We start from the raw sequence: 20,484 nt of genomic DNA, 5'->3' as shown, positions 1-20,484 counted from the left end.
CTCTCTCTCTCCTTTTCTTCATCTCTGCCTTCCTGTTGGCATTTATCCCACCAGACTTTCCTGTGTGGTTAAGGGCATGGAGAATTGGTTTTTTTCTTGAAGGGTCTTGGGAAGATGCTAGTAGTCTGGATGAGAAGGATTAGATGTTTCAGATCCCTCTGGCTGGAGCATCTATGAGACAGACCCCTCCCTCTCTTGCTGAGATTGATAGCCTGCCATGTTTGACTCTGGGATCAATCTCACTTTTCTGAAACTCGTCCCTGGTCTCCTCCTTCATATCAGTCTCTCACGGGCAGTCAGACTGGCAACGTGTCAAACAAAGCTCGGGGCCAGGAACTTCACCATCTGTAATGGTAAGTGGGAGGGCAGAGAGATTGGCAGAGGTTCCTGGAACCCTTGAAGAGACTCAGAGCCGCAAGATCTACATAGTTTACTTCTGTAAACCCTCTCCAGGGAAGAGACTGTCCAGACAGCGTGTTTTAGTCCATTGCCCAGTAATACACAAAAGGCTGAAGGATGATAGTCATTACCTGCAGGCGTACTGAGAGTGCATGCCCAGGGGCATGGTTGGTATTCAGTTTCCCATCGTTACCTGGACCACAGCCTCTACCCCATCTCTCACCTGTCTCAGGAAGACATGTGTGACAGTTGGCCCCTAGTGGGGTCATCTTTGTCACACTGGAGTCCCCTGCAACTATTGCGAATGGTTTAGAGTGCGTATAAGAGATCACCCACATCACCACCTGCCCACGCCAGGGCGCCCTACCTCAGCGTGAAAACATCGTCCATCCAGAGCACCTGGTTTCCAGCAGAGGTGATGCAGGCGCCATTCCTGTCCTCTTGGGTGACCAACAAGGCCAGTACTCCAGGACGAAGGGGGTCCTTGCACGTGGTCAGGCTGCAGCAGACGTGGCTGAGTCTCCTCTGCGCCTAGAGGAACAATCGTGACACTAGCTGGTTGATTCTCATCAAAAGTGGTTCCACCACGCACCCTAACTCGACCTTGCCTGTATGCTGAGATGCTGAGAGGTTAAAAGATGGAAGATTCATGGTTTTTTGCTTGTTTTTAAGAAATGAGGGAAGGGAAAATTGAAGATGAAATAAGGGAAAACTAAGGAGCGAACTACTTGAGAAGGGATCTGGTCTCAAGCAGGGATGAGATTCGGAAAACACAGGAAGGATCACCCTTGATAGGAAAGGAAGCTGTTTGCTCAGCTGCCAAAGGAAGGGAAAAATGGACAACAGTACAGGTGAAGGTAAATTTGTAAATCAGATAGTGTGAAGGTCTTCTTTTCTCAATCAAGTAAAAGGGAAAGTATCAGTAATGGAAGATGTGAGGAAGGCACTAGGATAGGCGGAAGGTTTGAGAGGAGAGAAGAGACAGTTCTGTTGGACAGTAATCTTACCAGCAATCCTCGGCTCACTGGGTTGTGATGACACCCCACATCTGGGGAGTGGGATAGTGAAGTTCAAAGTAAAAAGTGCAGCTGTTAGTCATTCAGTCATGTCTGACTCTTTGCGACCCCGTGGACTGTAGCCCGCCAGGCTTCTCTGTCCATGGGATTCTCCAGGCAATAATACTGCAGCGGGTAGCCATTCTCGTCTGCAGGGATCTTCCCGACCCAGGGGTTGAACCCATGTCTTCTGCATTGCAGGCAGGTTTTCTACTGCCTGAGTCACTGGGCAAGCCCAGTGAAGTTCAGTGTGAAGCCAGTTTGCCCTGTTGTGTGAACCTGGAATGGTTCACTGCTGGGGGCAGGCGTGGGTCTGTTCAGGCAGGTGTGATGGCGGGACAGACAGGCAAGCTGATTAAAGGCTAAGCTGTGGAGTCTCATCTGGAGAATAAATACAAAAAATGGAAATCAATGTTCAAATGCCCGCTGGCTTTGCCACCTACTAGCTGTGCGATCTCGGCCAAGATTCTTACATCTCTGGCTCAATTTCCACATTTTAAAAATGGAGTTAATATTAATAGTAGAATGAATTCTATTAGCAGTTAATAAGATTAATAGAAACAGTTGTATATGTAGCAACTTAACCACAATGTCTGGCATACAGTAAGTACTCCAGAAAGATTTCTATTTTCTTTAAGATATGATGCACATTTCTCAACTATTACATTTTTTTTTTCAAATATAGGGTTCTTTCTGCTTGGTTCATATTCCATTATATTTGTGAACTCGATATCCAGCCCTTTTTCATGACGGCACAATGTAGGAACTAGGACAGTATAACACAGTGGCAGGCTCCAGAGTCAAATGCTTGGAATTGACTCCCAGCTTCATCACTTACTATCTGTGTGGAATTGGGTAAGTTACTCAACTTCTGGAGTCTCAGTTTTCTAATCTGTGAAATGGGTATAATTCTATTTCTCCATGAATGCTCAGTAAGTTTTAGTGCTGCTGCTGCCGGTGGTAGTGGTATTTCTAAACATTTAACGTATTTCCAAACATTTAACACGTTTCCAGAGGGTGTCGATTGCATTACTATTTTTATGATTTCTAGAAAGTGGGTTAACTGAAAGTGTAGAGCTCACCGGAAAGTGTAGATCTGGCCTCTGGTTGGATAAATTCTTCAAAATTCTGAAAAGTGCAGGTATTGATAAAATAAAACTTGTGCAGTGACAACTAATATGTCATTTTCTTTTTTTTTTTTTTAGTAAAACTGTTGAATGAAAGTAAAAGGTCAGCCACTTCAAGAGGTCATGTAATTTGATTATAATGTAATGGACTCCACAAGAGTCAGTCTTGTTATTTTTGAGTTACAGCTAGAATGCTTACTCTCTTTTGGATATAGGAAGCTTTGGTGAGCCTAGTGACTATGTCACTGGATATCAGTTTATGAAAAAAGTACACACACATCTATTAATATTCCATCTGGCTTCAAGCCTTGATACTAAAAATATGCCTAGCATATGTCATACTGGTTTTCATATAATCACTAAACTCATTATTTTCCCCAGTTATCATCCTCTATTTGATAACTCAAGTACTAATGAATTCCATGCAATATTTGCTATTGTCAGAGAAGAATCCTGGTAGATTTTCAGTTGTTATCTCAGTTGATGATACAAGTCTGAATTCAGAAATATAATTCAAATTCTTTTGAAGCCGTGTGAGATCTGTTTGCTTCATTTTCTGCTCCATGTGTGAAGCAATTAACTTTGGTTATATTAATACAACACTACTGTACTAAAAGAAAAATTATTCCAACTTTTTTCAAGTAAACCACCTTTTTTTAAAAAAAATATTAAAATCACAAACCTAAGAATACCAAAACTCCTGGAAGGTAGAACCTGACCAAGAACAATCCAGTGAGGATATTGAAAATTGCTGTTTACCAGGCAAATACTGCTGCCAAATTAAAGGGAGGAACGTGGGTCATGACCCTTTCTCATTCTTCCTCTGATCAGTCTTTTGACAGAAGTACTGATGGAAAGGATTTGTGCCTAGTTCAGATGTTTCAGATGAGTGGAATTGTATGGTATTCATCCTTTTGTGACTGGCTTATTTCACATAGCATAATGTCCCAGAAGTCCTGAATTTTTATTAAGTACTTTTCCATGTCTGATTTTTAAGAATTTTTTTCCTAGCACATTGTCAGGAAAGTATTATCTTGAATTTTCCTCTAGATCTGTGCCGATGTAGTAGTAGCCACTGGCCATCCGTGACGTGCATGCATGCTAGGTCGTTTCAGTCGTGTCTGACCCTTTGAGACACTATGGACCCCTCCAGGCTCCTCTGTCCTTGGCAAGAATACTGGAGTGGATTGCCATGCCCTCCTCCAAGGGATCTTCCCCACCCAGGGAACTAACCTGGATCTCTTATGTCTCCCGCATTGGCAGGCATGTTCTTTTACCACTAGCACCACCTGGGAAGCCACTGGCCATTTATGGCTCAGCTGGTAAAAAATCCGCCTGCAATGTGGGAGACCTGGGTTTGATCCCTGTGTTGGGAAGATCCCCTGGAGAAGGAAAAGGCTACCCAATCTAGTATTCTGGCCTGGAGAATTACATGGCCTGTATAGGCCATGGGGTTGCAAAGAGTTGGATGCTGAGTGACTCTCACTTTCAGTTTTCAAACTTTAATTAACTAAAATTTAATTTAAATTAAAAGACAGTTTCTCAATTGCACTAGCCACATTTCAGGGGCTCAATAAGCACATATAACTAGTGGCTAATGAATTGGGCAGTGCAGAATTATAGAACATTCTACCATCATAGAAAATTCTCTTGATCTGATCTCCAAGTTTTATTGTTTACTTTTCACATTTGGATCTGCAGTCTGCCTGGAATTAATTTTTGTGTTCATGTTTGGTAGTGGTCAAGTTTTAACTTTGTCCATATGGGCCTCCAACTATTCGGGCACTGTGGATTTCCCCCCCACTGCTCTGCAGTTGCTAACATGGTAATTTATAAAGTCTCTGTTCATAAGTGAGCTTGTTTATGGATTCTCTTTTCTGTTCCAGTAACATATTTCTCTACCTTTGTGCTGATAAAGTGTGATTGGCTTACATGTTTAAGTATGATTTTAAACCTGAAAAGACCAAGTCTACATTTCTTTTGCTAGACAGCATTACAGCGCAAAGTAAAAGTTAAATCTAAACTCTAGAAAAGAGGAAATTTTTTTTATTGTGCCTGGGTATTGTGATTTGAAATTCTTCAGTCTACAAGTGAGTTAATGCCTGACACTGCGTTTTTTTAGACAATTGCTAGTCTTTTTTTTTTTTTTGTCTGCTCTGGATCTTAGTTGCTGCATGAGAATTCTTAGTTGTGGCTTGTGGGCTATACTTCCCTTACCTGGAATCGAACCTGGGCCTTCTGCATTGGGAGCTCAGAGGCTTAGCTCCTGGACTACCAGGGAAGGCCTGCCTGACACTTTTGAAAGTAGGAGACCTGGGCTCCCAGGAGGGCTGTCTCCTAGCATCCATTCTTGTTATGTGTATTGCCCTCCAGCTAAAGGTGATTGGATAGATATATGCAAGTTTTAAAATGTGTTTTGATGATTTCCTAATATGTTCCTTCTATGATACCAAGTCTTTGGAATTCAAGAACTGTGCCTTCCATCTGATTTAGACATCTCCATAATACCTTGGTCTTCAAGGAAGGGCGCTGTGCGTAACTCTTAATGCTTAACCGGCTACCTTCAATGCTTGTTTTCTTTTCCTTGTCTTTGTCTTGGCTCTTTCTGGAGAAGTTCTCTTTTGAATTTTCTCTTTTGTAACAAACAAAAAACAAATTTACTCTGATGCTGAAGGCAGAAGCGGGAGGAGGGCTGATGTACTAGAAATGAAGGCCCAGCTCGTGACACGCAATTCAGCCGGGACCACAGTCAGACTGGACTGATTGCCGATGCCACGGCTTGCAGAATTGTGGACTGAGATTCCGTTTTCTTATCGCAGGACTCAGCAAACTCTGGCTGGTGGCCGATACAGCCCACTGTTTTTGTATGGCTTTGTTACCTATTTTTGTATGACCCATGAGACAGGAACGGTTTTTACCTTGTTAAATGGCTGAAACAAAACCAAAAGAAGAACGATATTTGGAGACATGCGAAAGTTACATGAAATTCACATTTCAGGGCCCACAAATCAAGTTTTATTGGGATACAGCCACTTCCATTTGTCTATTGTCCTTGACTGTGTTCACCCTGTAACTTCAGAGTTCAGTGGATACACAGATGTGACAGAGGCCAGATGGCCCTCAAAGCCTGAAATATTTACTCACTGGTCCTTTCTAGGAAAAGTTCGTCAACCTCTACTTTATTTGGAAAAAAAAAAAAAATACAGTGATTCCTCCATCAGAGGATTCTTAGTGAGGATTAAACACAGCTGCTAGTGGTAAAGAATCCACCTGCCAATGCAGGAGACACAGGAGACGTGGGTTTGATCCTCGGGTTGGGAAGATCCCCTGGAGGAGGAAATGCAATATGCCCCAGTATTCTTGCCTGGAAAATTCCATGAGCAGAGGAACCTGGCAGGCTACAGTCCATGGGGTCTCAAAGAGTCAGACACGACTGAGCCACTGAGCATGCATACAGAGATAAAATCTAGGACTGTGCTTGGAACATACAGGTGCTTGAGAAATGATTTTTCTTTCAGCCAAGCCTGACGCCTAACCTCATCACATTCCCTAAAACAGTGACTTAGACTTAGGAAGCACCGAACAATGACTTAAGCTTGTGAAGGAGAGCCCAGAGCATCGGCACAGTCAGATAAATGGACAAGCTCAATGTACTTTGTATTCTGTTTAGACATCTGTTTCACTAATGAGCCCCCTACGAGTGAACAAGGATTCATTTAAACCCAAATGCTTCCCGCATGAATTTGATAAGCCTCTAGCACACAGTATAGAAATTATACTGCCGAACATAATAATTCATCAGTGTTTTACAGGTAGCAACACAGTCATTGGAAATGGCAAGTTTGCTCATAAAAGGTTCCCACAGACCCAGGATAGAGGTGGGCTACAGTCCATGGGGTCACAAAGAGTTGGATGCTACTGAGCGACTGACACTCCAGACCCAGGGGAGGCAGGCTGCATTAGACAGCATCTCTACCCTGCGGTCCCAAGACCTCTCCCTAGTTCTCAATCGTCCCCCGAAGTGCTTCCCAAGTGTCAGATGATTTTCTGTTCCTCTGGCCACTAGAGAGCACTTTGAGACTAGCAAACCTGGGTCTGCGCACCCAGGCCTCCGTTTGAACCCTGCTCGCCTGCGACCGCGGGGTGTGCGGTAGGTCACTGCGCCATCTAGCTACCAGCGGCGGCTTCCAAGTGGCTATCCAGGCTGATGGATGCGTTGTGTGAAGTTTAGTGACCTGTGGGAGTGATAATGAAGTATTCTGAGGCCCAGATCACATTTAATTCTGTCACTATGGTTTTCTGCTTCTGGTGACATCACCTCATTTGGACTGCTTTGCAGCGTATTTTCTAAGGCGAGCGTTTTAGCCAGGGTCCCGGTTTCCTTACGGCTCCTTTTCTTTTCTGTCGGATTGAATTTCTCTCAAAGAGAAAATACCGCTTGATATTGATTCCAGAGCACGAGATAATTTCAGGTTCTCACTCTGCAGTTCATCCAGAGCCCTGCTTAAAATCTCGAAGAGGTTTTCCAAGGCTAAGAGTCCGCAGTTCAAAAGAACAGTTCTTAAATGGGTTTAAAAGACCCTTGGCTACATTTTCTGATGTTTCATCAGCAGTTTGCACTGATACAGTTTCCATTGTTATTACAACTGAACCATATCACAGGGAGTTGTACCAGCAAGACCATCAAGTTTTCTCAAAAGCTATAAAGCTTTGATGTTTTCTGGCCTATTTCTTACTGTGCTCTTAAAAATGTTTAGCTTCTGCTGAGCCAAATGTGTACCTCTAAAGGGATACGCGGTGAAAAAACTCTTCAAGCATCTCGGTTACTGTTGCAATTTCTGTACATACAGCAGGAGGATGCGATTCTGTTTGGATGAAGCAAGCGGGGGAAGTGCTTTGTAGCGCGCATTGTGAATGAATAATGCCAACCATCAGCTGGGCTTCAGCCCATCGGCACGGGGATCTGGCTGTGAACATAGAAGAATCCACTTTCCTGACCACTGCTTATGAGCATTTCCCAGAGCCATTCCATCTTGTATTATGGTTTGCATCAAAGAGAAATCAAAGCCATCGGCTCTGGCCCCGATTGCTAAACTGATTGAGGCGTTTATGGGGACGGTTTGCGGGGGATTCCTTTGATGTTTTCAGAAATCCCAAATAATTTCTCCGTCTTTTGAAGGACACTTGACTTTCAAGTAGAGAATATGTCTGCATGGGAAATGTTGGTTCTGTCTAATACTAACCGGCTTAATGTGCCACTAAAATCAGTGATAGAATTTGCCCCCAATTTTAGAAAATGAAGTTCTTTCCTCTGTCCCGGAGCCTGGCGTACTGCATCTGGCTGGAACAGTGGCAGGCTCTTACAAACAAAACGAATTGCTCCATAGTGAAATTACACTCTAAAACGTAAACTTGCTATCTCACCTTTTGCCAGCACATAGCATTTGTGATGTTACATGAGAATAGCAAGGGAGTGAATAGGCTGTTAACAAAGACTTTCAAGAAAGGAAACTCCTCTGGGTCTCACAGGGAGCCATGCATATGAAAACATAGAGGAGTGGAAGGCAAAGATAAGGAGTTTACATGGGGGTCTCTGCATTATTGTGGAGATATTGTTGGTTTCCAGCAGCCAGACTTAGTTTTTTAGCTATCAGCCTCCAAGCCAGATCCAGGCATCTTCTCCAATCCATAAGCATGTGCTCCCTGCCTGCTCTTATTTATGTATTTCATACGATGCTTTTTGTATAGGTGCAAAGATAGTGGGACTCTATCTAAAAAAGTAATGTTATCCCTGGGATTTCAACAAGGCTTGAATTAAATAGAACAAAGCGGAAAGACCTCGTATATGTGTGTTATATACTTATTTATCTGAAAGTCTATGGTTCCGGAGGGAGGGGGCTGTGAATATGTTAGGGACATAGTAACATTTAATATTCAGTGAATACAAGAAGAGGGCATGCAGTCTTCCTTGTCCGGGCTTAAGCACAGGTCTAGTGGCTCAGACTGGAAAGAATCTTGTCTGCAATGCTGGAGACCCGGGTTCGATCCCTGGGTCGGGAAGATCCCCTGGAGAAGCGAGTGGCAATCCACTCCATTATTCTTGCCTGGAGAATCCCATGGACAGAGGAGCCTGGCAGGCTACAGCCCATAGGGTCACACAGAGTCGGACACGACTGAGCAACTCACACAGAAACACAAGATGATTCCCTTAGATGGGATCTTGTCCCCAGGTTGTGAATGGCTACAGTTAGGGCAGCCTCTGGTACTGATGGTTGAGATGTGTGTGATCCTTATGTCTTGCGCAGGCTCTCATCTTTGCATCTTGTGTATTTTGCACTTCCTCTGAAAAAGGAACTGGGTTATAAACAGAATATTGTGCCTACTGGCAGTGATGACAAAGAGAGCAGGTGTAACTCTATGTCTATAAACTACTTCCTGGGTGGGCAGAAAAGGCTATTTTTCTGTAGAAGACACACACAACAAATCATGTTCTACTCTGGACAGCTCATTCAAATTGATTTTTTTTTTTTCTTCCCCTAGCCATGCTGTGCTGAATGTGGGATCTTAGTTTCCCCGACCAGGGATCAAACCTGCACCTGCTTCACTAGGACGTGTAGTCGTAACCACTGGACCGCCGGGGAAGTCCTCTGGACACCTCTTTTATTGTCACCTTACATTGCAACCTAACCATCGAATGTTGGTTACCCCGGCATGTGGTTTTACCTTCTCTCAGGCTCAGAGTTGGGAGAAACTGATTCTGCTTTCTTTATGCTCCTGGAAGGCTGAGCAGAGTGCCTTCCTTCGAGGCTCTAAATGAAGAGCTGTGTGCTTTTGTTCATAGACTCTAAGACTGGGGACGGGCCTTGTGACGCCTGGAGGAAATCTCACCAGGTCAGCTGGGTGAATGGGGAGCAAGGCAAGTCATCTTTCTGGGCCACTATTTCCTCATCTGTAAAAAGAAGGGGCTGGACTCGGTGATTGCTGAGGTCACTTCCAGCTTTGTAAATTCTGTGCTTTTCAAAAAAAAAAAAAAAAAAAAAAACTTGGATCCTGAAAGAAGAGCATCTCCTTGGGTTTGCGGACAAAAGAGCCCAGGTTGTATTTGTGCTTGACCTCCCTGCACATCCTGACTTTCTGCTCTAATGAATCCGAGTTTCTTCTTCAGTGACAGGGCTCAGCTCCAGGACCCCTTGGTGTGATTCTAACACTGTGGAGATATTGATTTTTCTAGCAGGCTAGTGGTTACTATAACCACCAAACTATTAAATCTCTCCTGTTCTCATAAGGATGATTTCATGAGGATCCTTCCACTCCTTTTGGTGGATATTTAACTCAAACCAGGGCTAATTCGAAGATAGCATGACTAGCAGAGTGTCTCAGAATGCTCCATGACTGACACCATGCATCATCTCTGGGCTGTCAGTCACACGCTGAAGCAGACAGAGGTTGATCCCAAAGGGGCGTGGACAGACTTTGACCTCATCATTGCTACGTTGTCCTCCATCACCTCCTGCATCCAAGCTTAGAATTTCTTACTGTGAACAGTGTCAGTAGCAACTCAGACAGGATAGGCGTCCTGGTTTATTTCACTTGTTCATGCCTGTAGAAGCTGACTTTTCACTTCATGGCCTTGATTGTTGTTGTCATAGCAAGACCACAGATGTTATCCTCAATATACACATACCGAGGGAGCTGCAATGGGCTGCCCTGGTGGCTCAGAGGTCAACAATCCCCCTGCCAATGCGGGAGACTTGAGTTCGATCCTTGGGTGGGGAAGAGCCCCTGGAGAAGGGAATGGCAACCCACTCCAGTATTCTTGCCTGGGAAATCTCATGGACGGAGGAGCCTGGTGGGCTACAGTCCACGGGATGCCAAAGAGTCAGACGTGAATTAGCGACTGCATGACAATGAACTGCAGTACTAAAGCATTAATTTGATTCTTGCTTTTTCATTTTAGACGTTTACCGCAGAGCGCGCGCTCTGGTGAGCTGATGGAAGGCACAACACGCAGATTATGATAGCCATTAACTTCTCAGTACAGTTTAACAGTGGTTCCCATTTACACTGATTCTTGGGCACTCGCCTTCTTACATCAGTTAAAAACACACTACAAAATTTGTGGTGACTTTGGTGTCAGTAAAGATTTCTGTATCCAGAACTGTAATATCTTGTTGATTACCTTTCCATGGTGACCCCAGAGCTGAGGGGATCATTTAATGAGATCATTAATAATTCTCCCAAACCAGCAATCTGCCAAACTCTCTTCTGGTAGGCAGGCACGTCTGCAGAACTAACATAAGTGACTGTTCCACACGGAGCATTATCTTTTCTTGTACAACATTGAAAGCCTGCGTGCTGCTTGACAAATTTGAATTTTAAAAAGTAAGAATGATTGGCACTTGGTAACTTACACAGAAATATAAAGTGGTACAAGAAAATTGCCCATTTCTTTTAGATTTACATTTTCTATATTTTTTTTCTTTTAAGAAGTGATAAGACATGTAATTTCCATCGACTTCAACCAGTTATGTGTGAAAGAGGCTGCAAGTGCAGCTCTGTGAAGGAAAAGCAAGTCGTGGGGAGAACTGATATGCCACAGACAGCCTCCCAGCTGCCTGCGGCTCTGGCCCTGGAGATGGCTGGTTACTTACAGGCCAAGACTCGGATCCTAAGACTAAGATACTGCAAGTCTTGAAGACAACTCAACTCTCCTTTGACTCCTCAACCTCTCGCTCCAGTGTCTTACTTATTAAATGTCTTTCCAGGCCCACCAAGCACAAGGAGAAAAAGGAAGCAGATAGAGACATATGATAGAGTTTACAGAGAAAGACTTTTCTTTTTTAAGCTACTAAGTCTTCCTGGGCTCCCAGGGTTGCACCAAAACCCTCCTCGTTTCTTTCTTTCTTTTTTAAATATTTATTTATGTAGGCTGTGCTGGGTCTTAGTTGCAACACATGGGATCTGTAGTTGCAGCATGCGAATTCTGACTCGAGGCATGTGGGATCTAGTTGCCTGACCAGCAATCGAACTCGGGACCCCTGCACTAGGAGCATGGTGTCTTAGCCGCTGGACTGCCAGGGTAGTCTCAAGGAATACTTCTCTTGACACGTGGGATGGATGCTCCAAAAAATTTGGCATGAAGCAATTATAGCCTATTAATTCCTTAATTTAGGCTTCCCTAGTGACTCAGTGGGCTTCCCTGGTAGCTCAGCTGGCAAAGAATCAGCCTGCAAAGCAGGAGACCCTGGTTCGATTCCTGGGTTGGGAAGATGTGCTGGAGAAGGGAAGGGATAGGCTACCCACTTCAGTATTCTTGGGCTTCCCTTGTGGCTCAGGTGGTAAAGAATCCGCCTGCAATGTGGGAGACCTGGGTTCAATCCCTGGGTTGGGAAGATCCCCTGGAGTAAGGGAACAGCTACCCACTTTGACTCAGTGGTAAAAAATCTGCCTGCCAATGCAGGAGATGCGGGTTTGATCCCTGGGTTGGGAAGATCCCTTGGAGAAGAAAATGACAACCTACTCCAGTATTCTTGCCTGGAGAATCCCATGGACAGAGGAGCCTGGCTATAGTCCAGGGGGTTGCAAAGAGTCGGACATGACTAAGTGACTAAACAAAACAATAAAATTCCTTTATTTAATCCACAAACATTTATTGATACACAATAGCAAAGCACCCAGCTTTGTACACATGACAAGTTAACACTTCTTCACTTATCTCTGTTATCATTTTGAAGCTCTGTCAGGATAAAAATAATTGGGGACCTCAACTCATAAACCCACATCTTGTTTAGGAATCTTGAAGTCAATTTGCCATCTGTCTGCCTTTCACTAACCATGAACAACTGACTTCCTGCTCTAACACATGTATACAAATTATATATTGACAAGAGCATATAGTTAATTTTAATTTCCTATAATTTACATTGACCTCTCTTCTGGGCCACGCATCCCCTTACTTAAGGTTTAAACAGCTCTCTCTAGTGGTCCTTTGTGTCTGAGGGTTGTAGTTGAGCTATGGAAAGAAGTTTTTGGTCCTGACAATGACTGGATTAAGAACAAAGATATTCCAATGGGCGTGTTACCTAATAATAGCATTTGTTGCATTAACTGAGCCATCAATGAGGTCATTTATTTAGTATTTATTTTTTGGGGGGGGAAGCTCTGTGAAGGCAAAAATGGGTTTATCTTGTTCATCACTGAGATTGATAGCACTTAATGCGTGGGCTTCCCTGATGGCTCAGCTGGTAAAGAATCTGCCTGCAATGCAGAAGACCCTGGTTTCATTCCCGGGTCGGGAGGATCCCCTGGAGAAGGGATAGGTTACCCACTCCGGTATTCTTGGGCTTCCCTGATGGCTCAGCTGGTAAAGAATCTGCCTGCAATGCAGAAGACCCTGGTTTCATTCCCGGGTTGGGAAGATCCCCTGGAGAAGCGGAAAGGCTACCCACTCCAGTATTCTGGCCTGGAGAATTCCATGGACTGTATAGTCCAGGGGGTCGCAAAGAGTCAGATATGACTGAGTGACTTTCACTCCACCTAATGCATAGAGAATTACTTAGAAATGATTGAATGCATGAATGTTGATTATACAGATGAGGAAACAAAAGACTCTTGAAGATCACATGGTAAGAAGTGGAATTGGAGGTCACAGTCTGGCTAGACACCAAGGCAGGTGCCCTTTTTCCCATGACAAACTTGATGCCCCTAGGTCAGTGACTTTCCTCACTTCCTGCCTGTTTCTGGGTTGCAAATCACTTCCTTTCCTGGGTAGCTGAGAAGTGGTGAGCGGTATCTTGATAGAGCCGACATCTGTGAATGCCATCAAGCCCCATCTGAGGCTGCCTTTTAACCTGGATCTACCACCTTCAAGGTACTGAGATATATTCCAGGTTGTGCTATAGATCAGACACAGATAACCCACAGGCCTGTAAACAGAGGCACCGAGCCAAAGCGCGTGACCATAATCCTTCAAACAGCTGATTGTGTTCACCCCGTGTGAAACCTCCTCACACTTGATGTGGCTGAAAACCGAGTGAGCCCCTGTGTCTGCGGTGGAAGACACTGCGGAGGAAGATCTTCAATTATAAGCCAAAATGCAAGGTATTAACAGGAGAGCTTTAACACCTACCGTCACACTTGGAGTTACAGGGTGTTAATGAGCAAGATAACCAAGGAAGGCATTTTTTTTCCTCCTGGGCTGCCTGGGTTCGCTGTGTGTGTAGAATAATTGAAACCTCAGGTTGTGAAACCATGAATCAGGAGAGTTTCCTGTTATGAATGATGTCATCTAATAAGATGAGAGACTTTCAGTGAAATGCAGGAACGCAGAGGGTAATGTGTTTGCAGCAAGCAGGATCCTGAATTTATTGCAGAGGGGAGTGTGAGAGTTGACCAAAATGGAGAATGATGAGAAGTAACTAAATTATGTATGACAGTCTTTACGGAGCAGAGGAAGGAAGAAAGCTTAATGATGTTGTGGTTGAAAGACCAGTGCAATGGGTGATGTATAGGTTGGAGGTTGGTAAGAAGAGAAATGGATCTACGAAGACTCAAAGACTATCGATGAGGGTGACACAGAGCAAGCAGTGGATTTGGGAGAGGGGAGGAGAACCAGGGGCTCAGCATATAATATATTTTAGTGGCAACAAGACAGCCGAGTAAAGTTAACTTGACATTAAAAATCATCATCTTAATCTATGGAGCTCTTTCCAGCCTGAGTCTTATAAAAAAAAATCTATAGTTAATGATGAAGTATTTTCCCCCTTCGCTTTCCCGGCATTCACTGAACGCAGTACATAATTTAATTATTGAATCTACAGGCTGGACCATGGAGATGAAGAATGATGTGTCTGCTGTAGTGAGAAATTAGATAGAACCAACTGTATATTCTCATCATTCTTCCTCTGTGAGGCTAAATTAATATAGTTAACATGCTTTTGTTTGGATTAGAGGCTCAGATCTGGGAGGTGCTGATCAGAACTCATGATTACTACACTAGCTGTTATTTATGGAGTGCTGACAGTATCCTCAAGCCCCATATGTGAGACAGAAACGGGTTCTTTTGTCCTTCTCTGCAGTGGAACCAGTGTTCCACCAGACTCCGGGGCTAGATGTCTGAACAGAATACCAAAGTTAAAATCAGATTTAGTTCCTTGGAGCATATGACTTCAGAAATGTCACCCGAGGGCTTTCCTATTGACCTGTACTGTGTGTTGCTGATCTTTTTAACAATTGTAACAAAATACGCACAATTTTATAGCCAGCAAACCTTATGGGGAATAGCAGGAGGGGGTGTGGGCAGGGCTGGGGCCCGTAAAGGGGTAGTTCAGCACACGTGTCAGGCCCTTGCACACAATTTGAGTGTGCTGGAACTGGAAGCTGGCCAAGCAAAGCGCCTATGCAAATACAGCTTCGAGGCATTTGTGCCTCGAGGCAGAGCTTCCGTGCGCTGCCTCAGACGAACCCTTCCTGCGAGAAACCGGAGCTGCTACCGCGACACCGCAGGCCCACTCCAGAGGCCAAAACCAGTTCTTTCTTCCTACCCCTTTCGGTTTGATTGCTATAGACTCTTTCGGGTCTTTTACAGCGAGACCTTTAAGTAGCTGATGGTAGATCCAAGCGGTGGTGGTGGGGAAACACCCCAAAGCAGCACATCAACAACAAAAACTAGCCTCAGATCCAGAGATCCGAAAAAAAGCAGGGGTTATCTTGAAGTCGGAGCCCGGGGGGAGCGGCTGCAGGCGGTCCCTCGGGAGGACCCGGGGCGGCGCGGCGACCGCGTAGGTCGCCGCCAGCCGATCAAAGTCACGGCGCACCCCAAACCACACCCCCCACAACAAAGCGGGCACGGGGGCCCCGGGAGGAGTCGTTCCCGCGCCGGGCCCGGAGGCCGCCGGCCGGACCTTCCGGGGGGCTGGCCGGGCTCCCAGCGCGGCGGGACGCGGAGGCGCCCGCGACCCCACCCGGGACCCCTCCCCGGCCGCGCGCCCGCCCGGGCCTCCGCCGCCTTCCGGCCGCGCGGCGGGCCCGCCCCCTCGGGCGACTTCCTCCCCGGGCGCGCGGCGGGACGGCGGCGGCGGCGGCGGCGGCGGGGACGGGCGCTGGCCTGCAGGTTGCCGGCCGGGCCGGAGGGGGCGCGGGGGCGGCGGTGCGGGCCACGTGGCGCGGCCGGGGCGCGCGGAGCCCCGGGGACGCCCCCTCCCGGTTACACCGGCTGCCGGGGGAACGCGCGCCGGGTCGGTGGCGGTCGGTGCCTTTCGCGGCGGCCCCCGCGACCTCCGAGACGCCTTCTCCCCGCCGCGGGAGCCGAGGGCGCGCGCTGCGGCCCCGGGGCCGGGGGCTCCGGAAGTCACTTCCAGCGGCCACGTGTGCGGCGGGGAGGCGGGCTCCGGCCCGGGATCGGGGCGGGAGGAGGCGGGTTGTGACCCTGCCGGTTGACCAGCGGCATCTCCCCGGACCTGGGGTCTTCCTGTGCTTCTGTACCGGCGGCGAGCGGTAAACCGAACCGGGTAGTAAGTTCCCCTCTCCTTCCCGTCTTCGCCTTCCTGTTTGGCAAGCACTCATCTTGGGGTCCCCGCAGCGAGTTTGGATGCTAACCCTTAAACTTTGAATGAACCAGTTCGGGGACGTCCCCGGTGACTCAATGGTAAAGCAGGAGACACGGGTTCGATCCCTGGGTGGGGAAGATCCCCTGGAGAAGGAAATGGCAACCCGCTCCAGTGTTCCTGCCTGGGAAACCCCATGGACAGAGGGGCCCTGCAGCCCGCGAGGTCGCAAAGAGTCGGAGGTGACTGAGCGCCTAGCGACTGCTGCTGCAGTTGCTAAGTCGTTTCGGTCGTGTCCGATTCTGTGCGACCCCATAGACGGCAGCCCACCAGGCTCCCCAGTTCCTGGGATTCTCCAGGCAAGAATACTGGAGTGGGTTGCCATTGCCTTCTCCAATGCATGAATGCATGCTAGTCGTTTCAGTCATGTCCGACTCCGTGGGACCCCATAGACAGCAGTCCACCAGGCTCCTTTGTCCACCCAGTTCTTTAGGCAAGAGTACTGGAGTGGGTTGCTATTTCCCTCTCTATACTAGCGACTAAACAACAAATCAGATGGTTCCCAGTGGATGGTACCCAGTTGTAGGCACCCTCTGGCGCTGCTCCTAGCTGTAAGCATCACAGCTGGATCCCAAGCAGAGCTGTTGGGAAATTCTCACCTTTCTTAAGCCCAGATGTCTAGGCTTTCTCCAGATTCACTGAGAGTTGGTTCCTGTGTTGCTCTGCTTCTTTGCTTTTGTTTCCCCTCTCTTGAAAGGGCCCCTCTCCCTTGCTGGCAGTTTTAGCCCACTTCAGGGGCCCTGTCCCCATTGTGGAGACAGTTAGTTCCTTCTCCTGAGTGTAGCCCAATGTTACTGAAATCTTGCCATAGTCATAGCAAGAGTCTAAATAGTTTCTCTTCGTTTGAGTCACTACTCAGGTTGGATAATTTCTGTCCCAGCTGGGGAAACTAAGGGAAAGGAAAGGGACACATGAATATCACAGATAGGACGGAGTCATATGGAATCCTTCTGGCGTGGATAGTAATCCCACCTGGTTTAGGGCGAGATACCTAAGTTCTTTGAATCTCTGTAAGAGGGGTGTGAGTTACCTTAACTCAGAAGGAGGCTTCATTGAGTTGATGTGTACAACCTTTAAGAGTATCTGAAATAGATTAGGGTAGATCAGGCTTCGCAAGTGGCCCTCTTGGTAAGAAATGTGCCTGCCAATGCAGGAGACATAAGAGACATGGGTTTGATCCCTGGGTTGGGAAGATCCCTGGAGAAGGAAATGATAACCCACTGGTGTTCTTGCCTAGAGAATCCCCATGGACAGAGGAGCCTGGCGGGTTACAGTCCATAGAGTCACAAAGAGTTGGACACAACTGGAGCAACTTAGCATGCACCCAGGGTAGATGAGATGGTCAAAAAATGTTCTCTTTTCCCCTGACCTGTTGTGCTGACGTCATTTGATAAAGGAGAGAGGTGAAAGATGAGAATGATTCGTAGGTCAGGCATGTGTAGTAACTTGCAAAAAAAAAAAAAAGTCCTATGAGAAATTAGTAAATAGGTATAATATTTGGGAAGGTGCAGCCACACAGGCAAACGTTTGATAACTTAATTTTTTTTTTTCCTTAAGACCACAGAATGTCCAGGGTTAATGTGCTGTGATGTCTGATTGATAAATGTCGATTGAAATTGTTTTGAGTTTGGAGAGCCAAAGCTGACATGTGCTTGGGTCGAATTGGAAAGCAGATTGACCAAAATGTGTTTGTCGACTGCTGTTTTGTTGTGTGTTTGCCTTCTAGACCCAGCATGAGCGAAGTTCCCTGCAGAAAACGTGATGACTATCTTGAATGGCCTGAGTATTTCATGGCGGTGGCCTTCTTATCCGCACAGAGGAGCAAAGATCCAAATTCCCAGGTAAGCGAGTCCTGCAGGAGAATGTTTGGACACTGTCAGACAGACACGGAGATGCCCACCAGTGAGCAGATTACACAAGGAAGAGGCTCTGTGGACCCCTGCCAACTTAGAAAAGCAGAGTCAATCTGCTGTCTTTTGCACAGCATTCCTGCCTGCTCACATTTTCCTGTGAGAGAGTAAATTGTCACACACCCCTGTTCACTGCCTCTCGTACCCCAAGGAGACAGAGCTCTCGGCCCCTCCAGAGGCGGCCTGCTCATTCGGGAGCTCTGCAGGCCTCTGGTCTCATTGGCTGCCTCTGCAGTGGCAGATGGGCCCCTCGAAGTCATCAAGCCTTTGGGCATGTTTCCCCGCAGGTCGGTGCCTGCATCGTGAATGCAGAAAACAAAATCGTGGGCATCGGGTACAACGGGATGCCAAATGGGTGCAGCGATGACCTCTTGCCTTGGAGGAGGACAGCGGAGAACATCCTGGATACCAAGTACCCTTACGGTAGGGCACGTTGTGTGTTCTGTCCTGCTCGGGTGGCATGGCCTCGGTGAGGGCTTACACACCATGGATGATCAGAAAGCATCGTCTTCCTTTCCAGTAGAAAACAAGTCCTGTTGAACTAGCCCAGCTTCCCACCCCCTTCCTTTAAATTCCAAAGAGAGCCAAGGAGTGGCGGCGTGGCGGTGGCTGGGCTGGGCAACGCTGCGGATGGCGGGCTTCTCTGCAGAGGGCCACAGCCCTGGGGGCGGCGAGTGTGAAGTGGGCACGGTGGCCCCTGCCTTTTGTGTCTTGGCGACTCGTGAACAGAGCCAGTTAACTAAGCACCAGCCTGGGCTTCGCTCTGATGAGGAGCAGCGTGTATTTCCACCTACCGAGGACCTCTGGCTCAGGCTCTGGGAAGCAGGACGCAGGCTGTGAGCTGGGCGTCGGTCGAGGGATGACGCGGTCGCCTTCTCCTGTTTTCTGGGGTGCTGCACTGCCAGGGTGGACGGGGGTCAGACCACAAGCCAGATGCCTGGAGCCGACCCTGGGCCTGGCCATCTCTGGTTTTTATCGTTAAATTAGGGAAGGATGCTTATGGCCCATCTAAGCCCCAGGGAGACTCCTTTCAGAGATAAGCTGGGAGGGCCCAGCAAGCCTCCTTTTTTCCCTTGAATTCCCTAGAGAATATGCAGCTAATGCTGGGAAGAGGCGCCTTGGGCTTCATCTGCTGCTGAATTTCTTTTAAGGCGTGGACCTGTGCTTATGAACAGACCGCCTCTGCTGGGAGTCACGTAGATGGGGGCCACCCGAATGGGAAAGACGTGCTTGCAGGAAAAGAGTGCAGGCAGGCAGTGAGTTCAGGTGTGATGTGAGCCCTTTCATTTAACGTTGGCTCTTGCCTTGTGAGGTTTTCCTCTGGAGTTTTTCCTCACGAAGAGCTCCAAGTCTCCGTTTAGCCGAATTTACGTAGTTTTTACTAATGTTCCTGGACCTTTATCATATTAAATAAGCCCATAACTTTTGTCTAAGCTGCTTCAGGGCAGTGACTTTGTCTTAGACAGAAAAAGAAGAAAAACATGCCCGGAGGTGGAGAAGGAATTGAGGAATGAGACGGGAGAACTACGGAGCATTCTGGGTTCTCAGGGAATCAGACACAGTCTGGTACTGCAGGGGGTTTCATAGTCGGGCTAGTCCATTTCACTCCCCATCCAGGAGGAGTAGAAAGGGCAGGATCCCGGGAAAAGAGGGTAAAACTGCCTTCTCCTCCTCAGCCGAGAGGAGTGAAGTGCAGGAAAGATGGGCCTACGTGTTTTAGAAACTTTTGGTCTTCTTGCTTTTGATTCTGTGTGCTTTCAGTAAGAAAGAAGGGAAATGGTTCGTTGCTTGTAGGCGCATGCGAAGGCGATTTCTCACGGGACAGTCCAAGGTCCCACATAAAGACCACAGAAATGAGTCAGTGAATTCAGAGTCGGCACTGAAGGGTGTGAGTACCCCAGCCTTTATTCACGGAGTCGGGACAGTGGGCTGTGGGTCCTGGTGCTGAATTCCCGATAGAGGGGTTCTTAGGAGGCGTCTGGTGCTGAGGCTGGTTACACAAAGAGATGCCAGTGGTTGCAGGGGCGTAGAGGGGTCCTCGTGGGTTACTGACTCAGTTACTCAGGAGCTCAGCTTCCTCACAGTAAGCTCAGTTACTTCCTAAAATGCAGATTCTTTTTTTCCATTTTATGACTTTAAAAAATTAATGACAAAGTAAGTGACAATGTCTGGAATAGTGTGGACTTGACCTGGTGGACAGACTGCTGTTTCAGGACGGATAGACGATGTGTCCATCCCTATAAAGGAGCTGTAGAGATGATCTAGATTCTAGACCACTGATTTCCTAGTTCTTCTGATTATGTAGTGAAGGACAGAGGAGCCTGGCATGCTGCCGTCCACGGGGTCACAAAGAGTCAGACACGACTCAGCAACTGAACAACAACAACTG

General features: G+C 47.1%; 1 protein-coding gene across 12 annotated transcripts in view; it reads left to right on the top strand.

The window, feature by feature from the left end:
* Positions 1-20,484, top strand: part of DCTD (dCMP deaminase) — a 116,084-nt gene that overhangs the window by 74,759 nt on the left and 20,841 nt on the right. For 5 of the 12 annotated variants that reach the window (XM_065947250.1, XM_065947245.1, XM_065947242.1 and 2 more), the window contains 2 exons: positions 17,912-18,026; positions 18,383-18,518. In XM_065947250.1, coding sequence (XP_065803322.1) covers positions 17,919-18,026; positions 18,383-18,518 — 244 coding nt within the window. In that variant the 5' untranslated portion in view covers positions 17,912-17,918. Of the gene's footprint in view, positions 1-2,167; positions 2,310-15,598; positions 16,093-16,133; positions 16,227-17,911; positions 18,027-18,382; positions 18,519-20,484 lie in introns of those variants that run through there. The other 7 variants (XM_065947244.1, XM_065947249.1, XM_065947251.1 and 4 more) reach the window with 7 other exon arrangements.

This window comes from Muntiacus reevesi, chromosome 10 (genome assembly GCF_963930625.1).
Source record: "Muntiacus reevesi chromosome 10, mMunRee1.1, whole genome shotgun sequence".
Lineage (NCBI taxonomy): Eukaryota > Metazoa > Chordata > Mammalia > Artiodactyla > Cervidae > Muntiacus > Muntiacus reevesi.
Note: the sequence above shows the minus strand (reverse complement) of the source record. Positions and strands in the feature narration are given on the sequence as shown.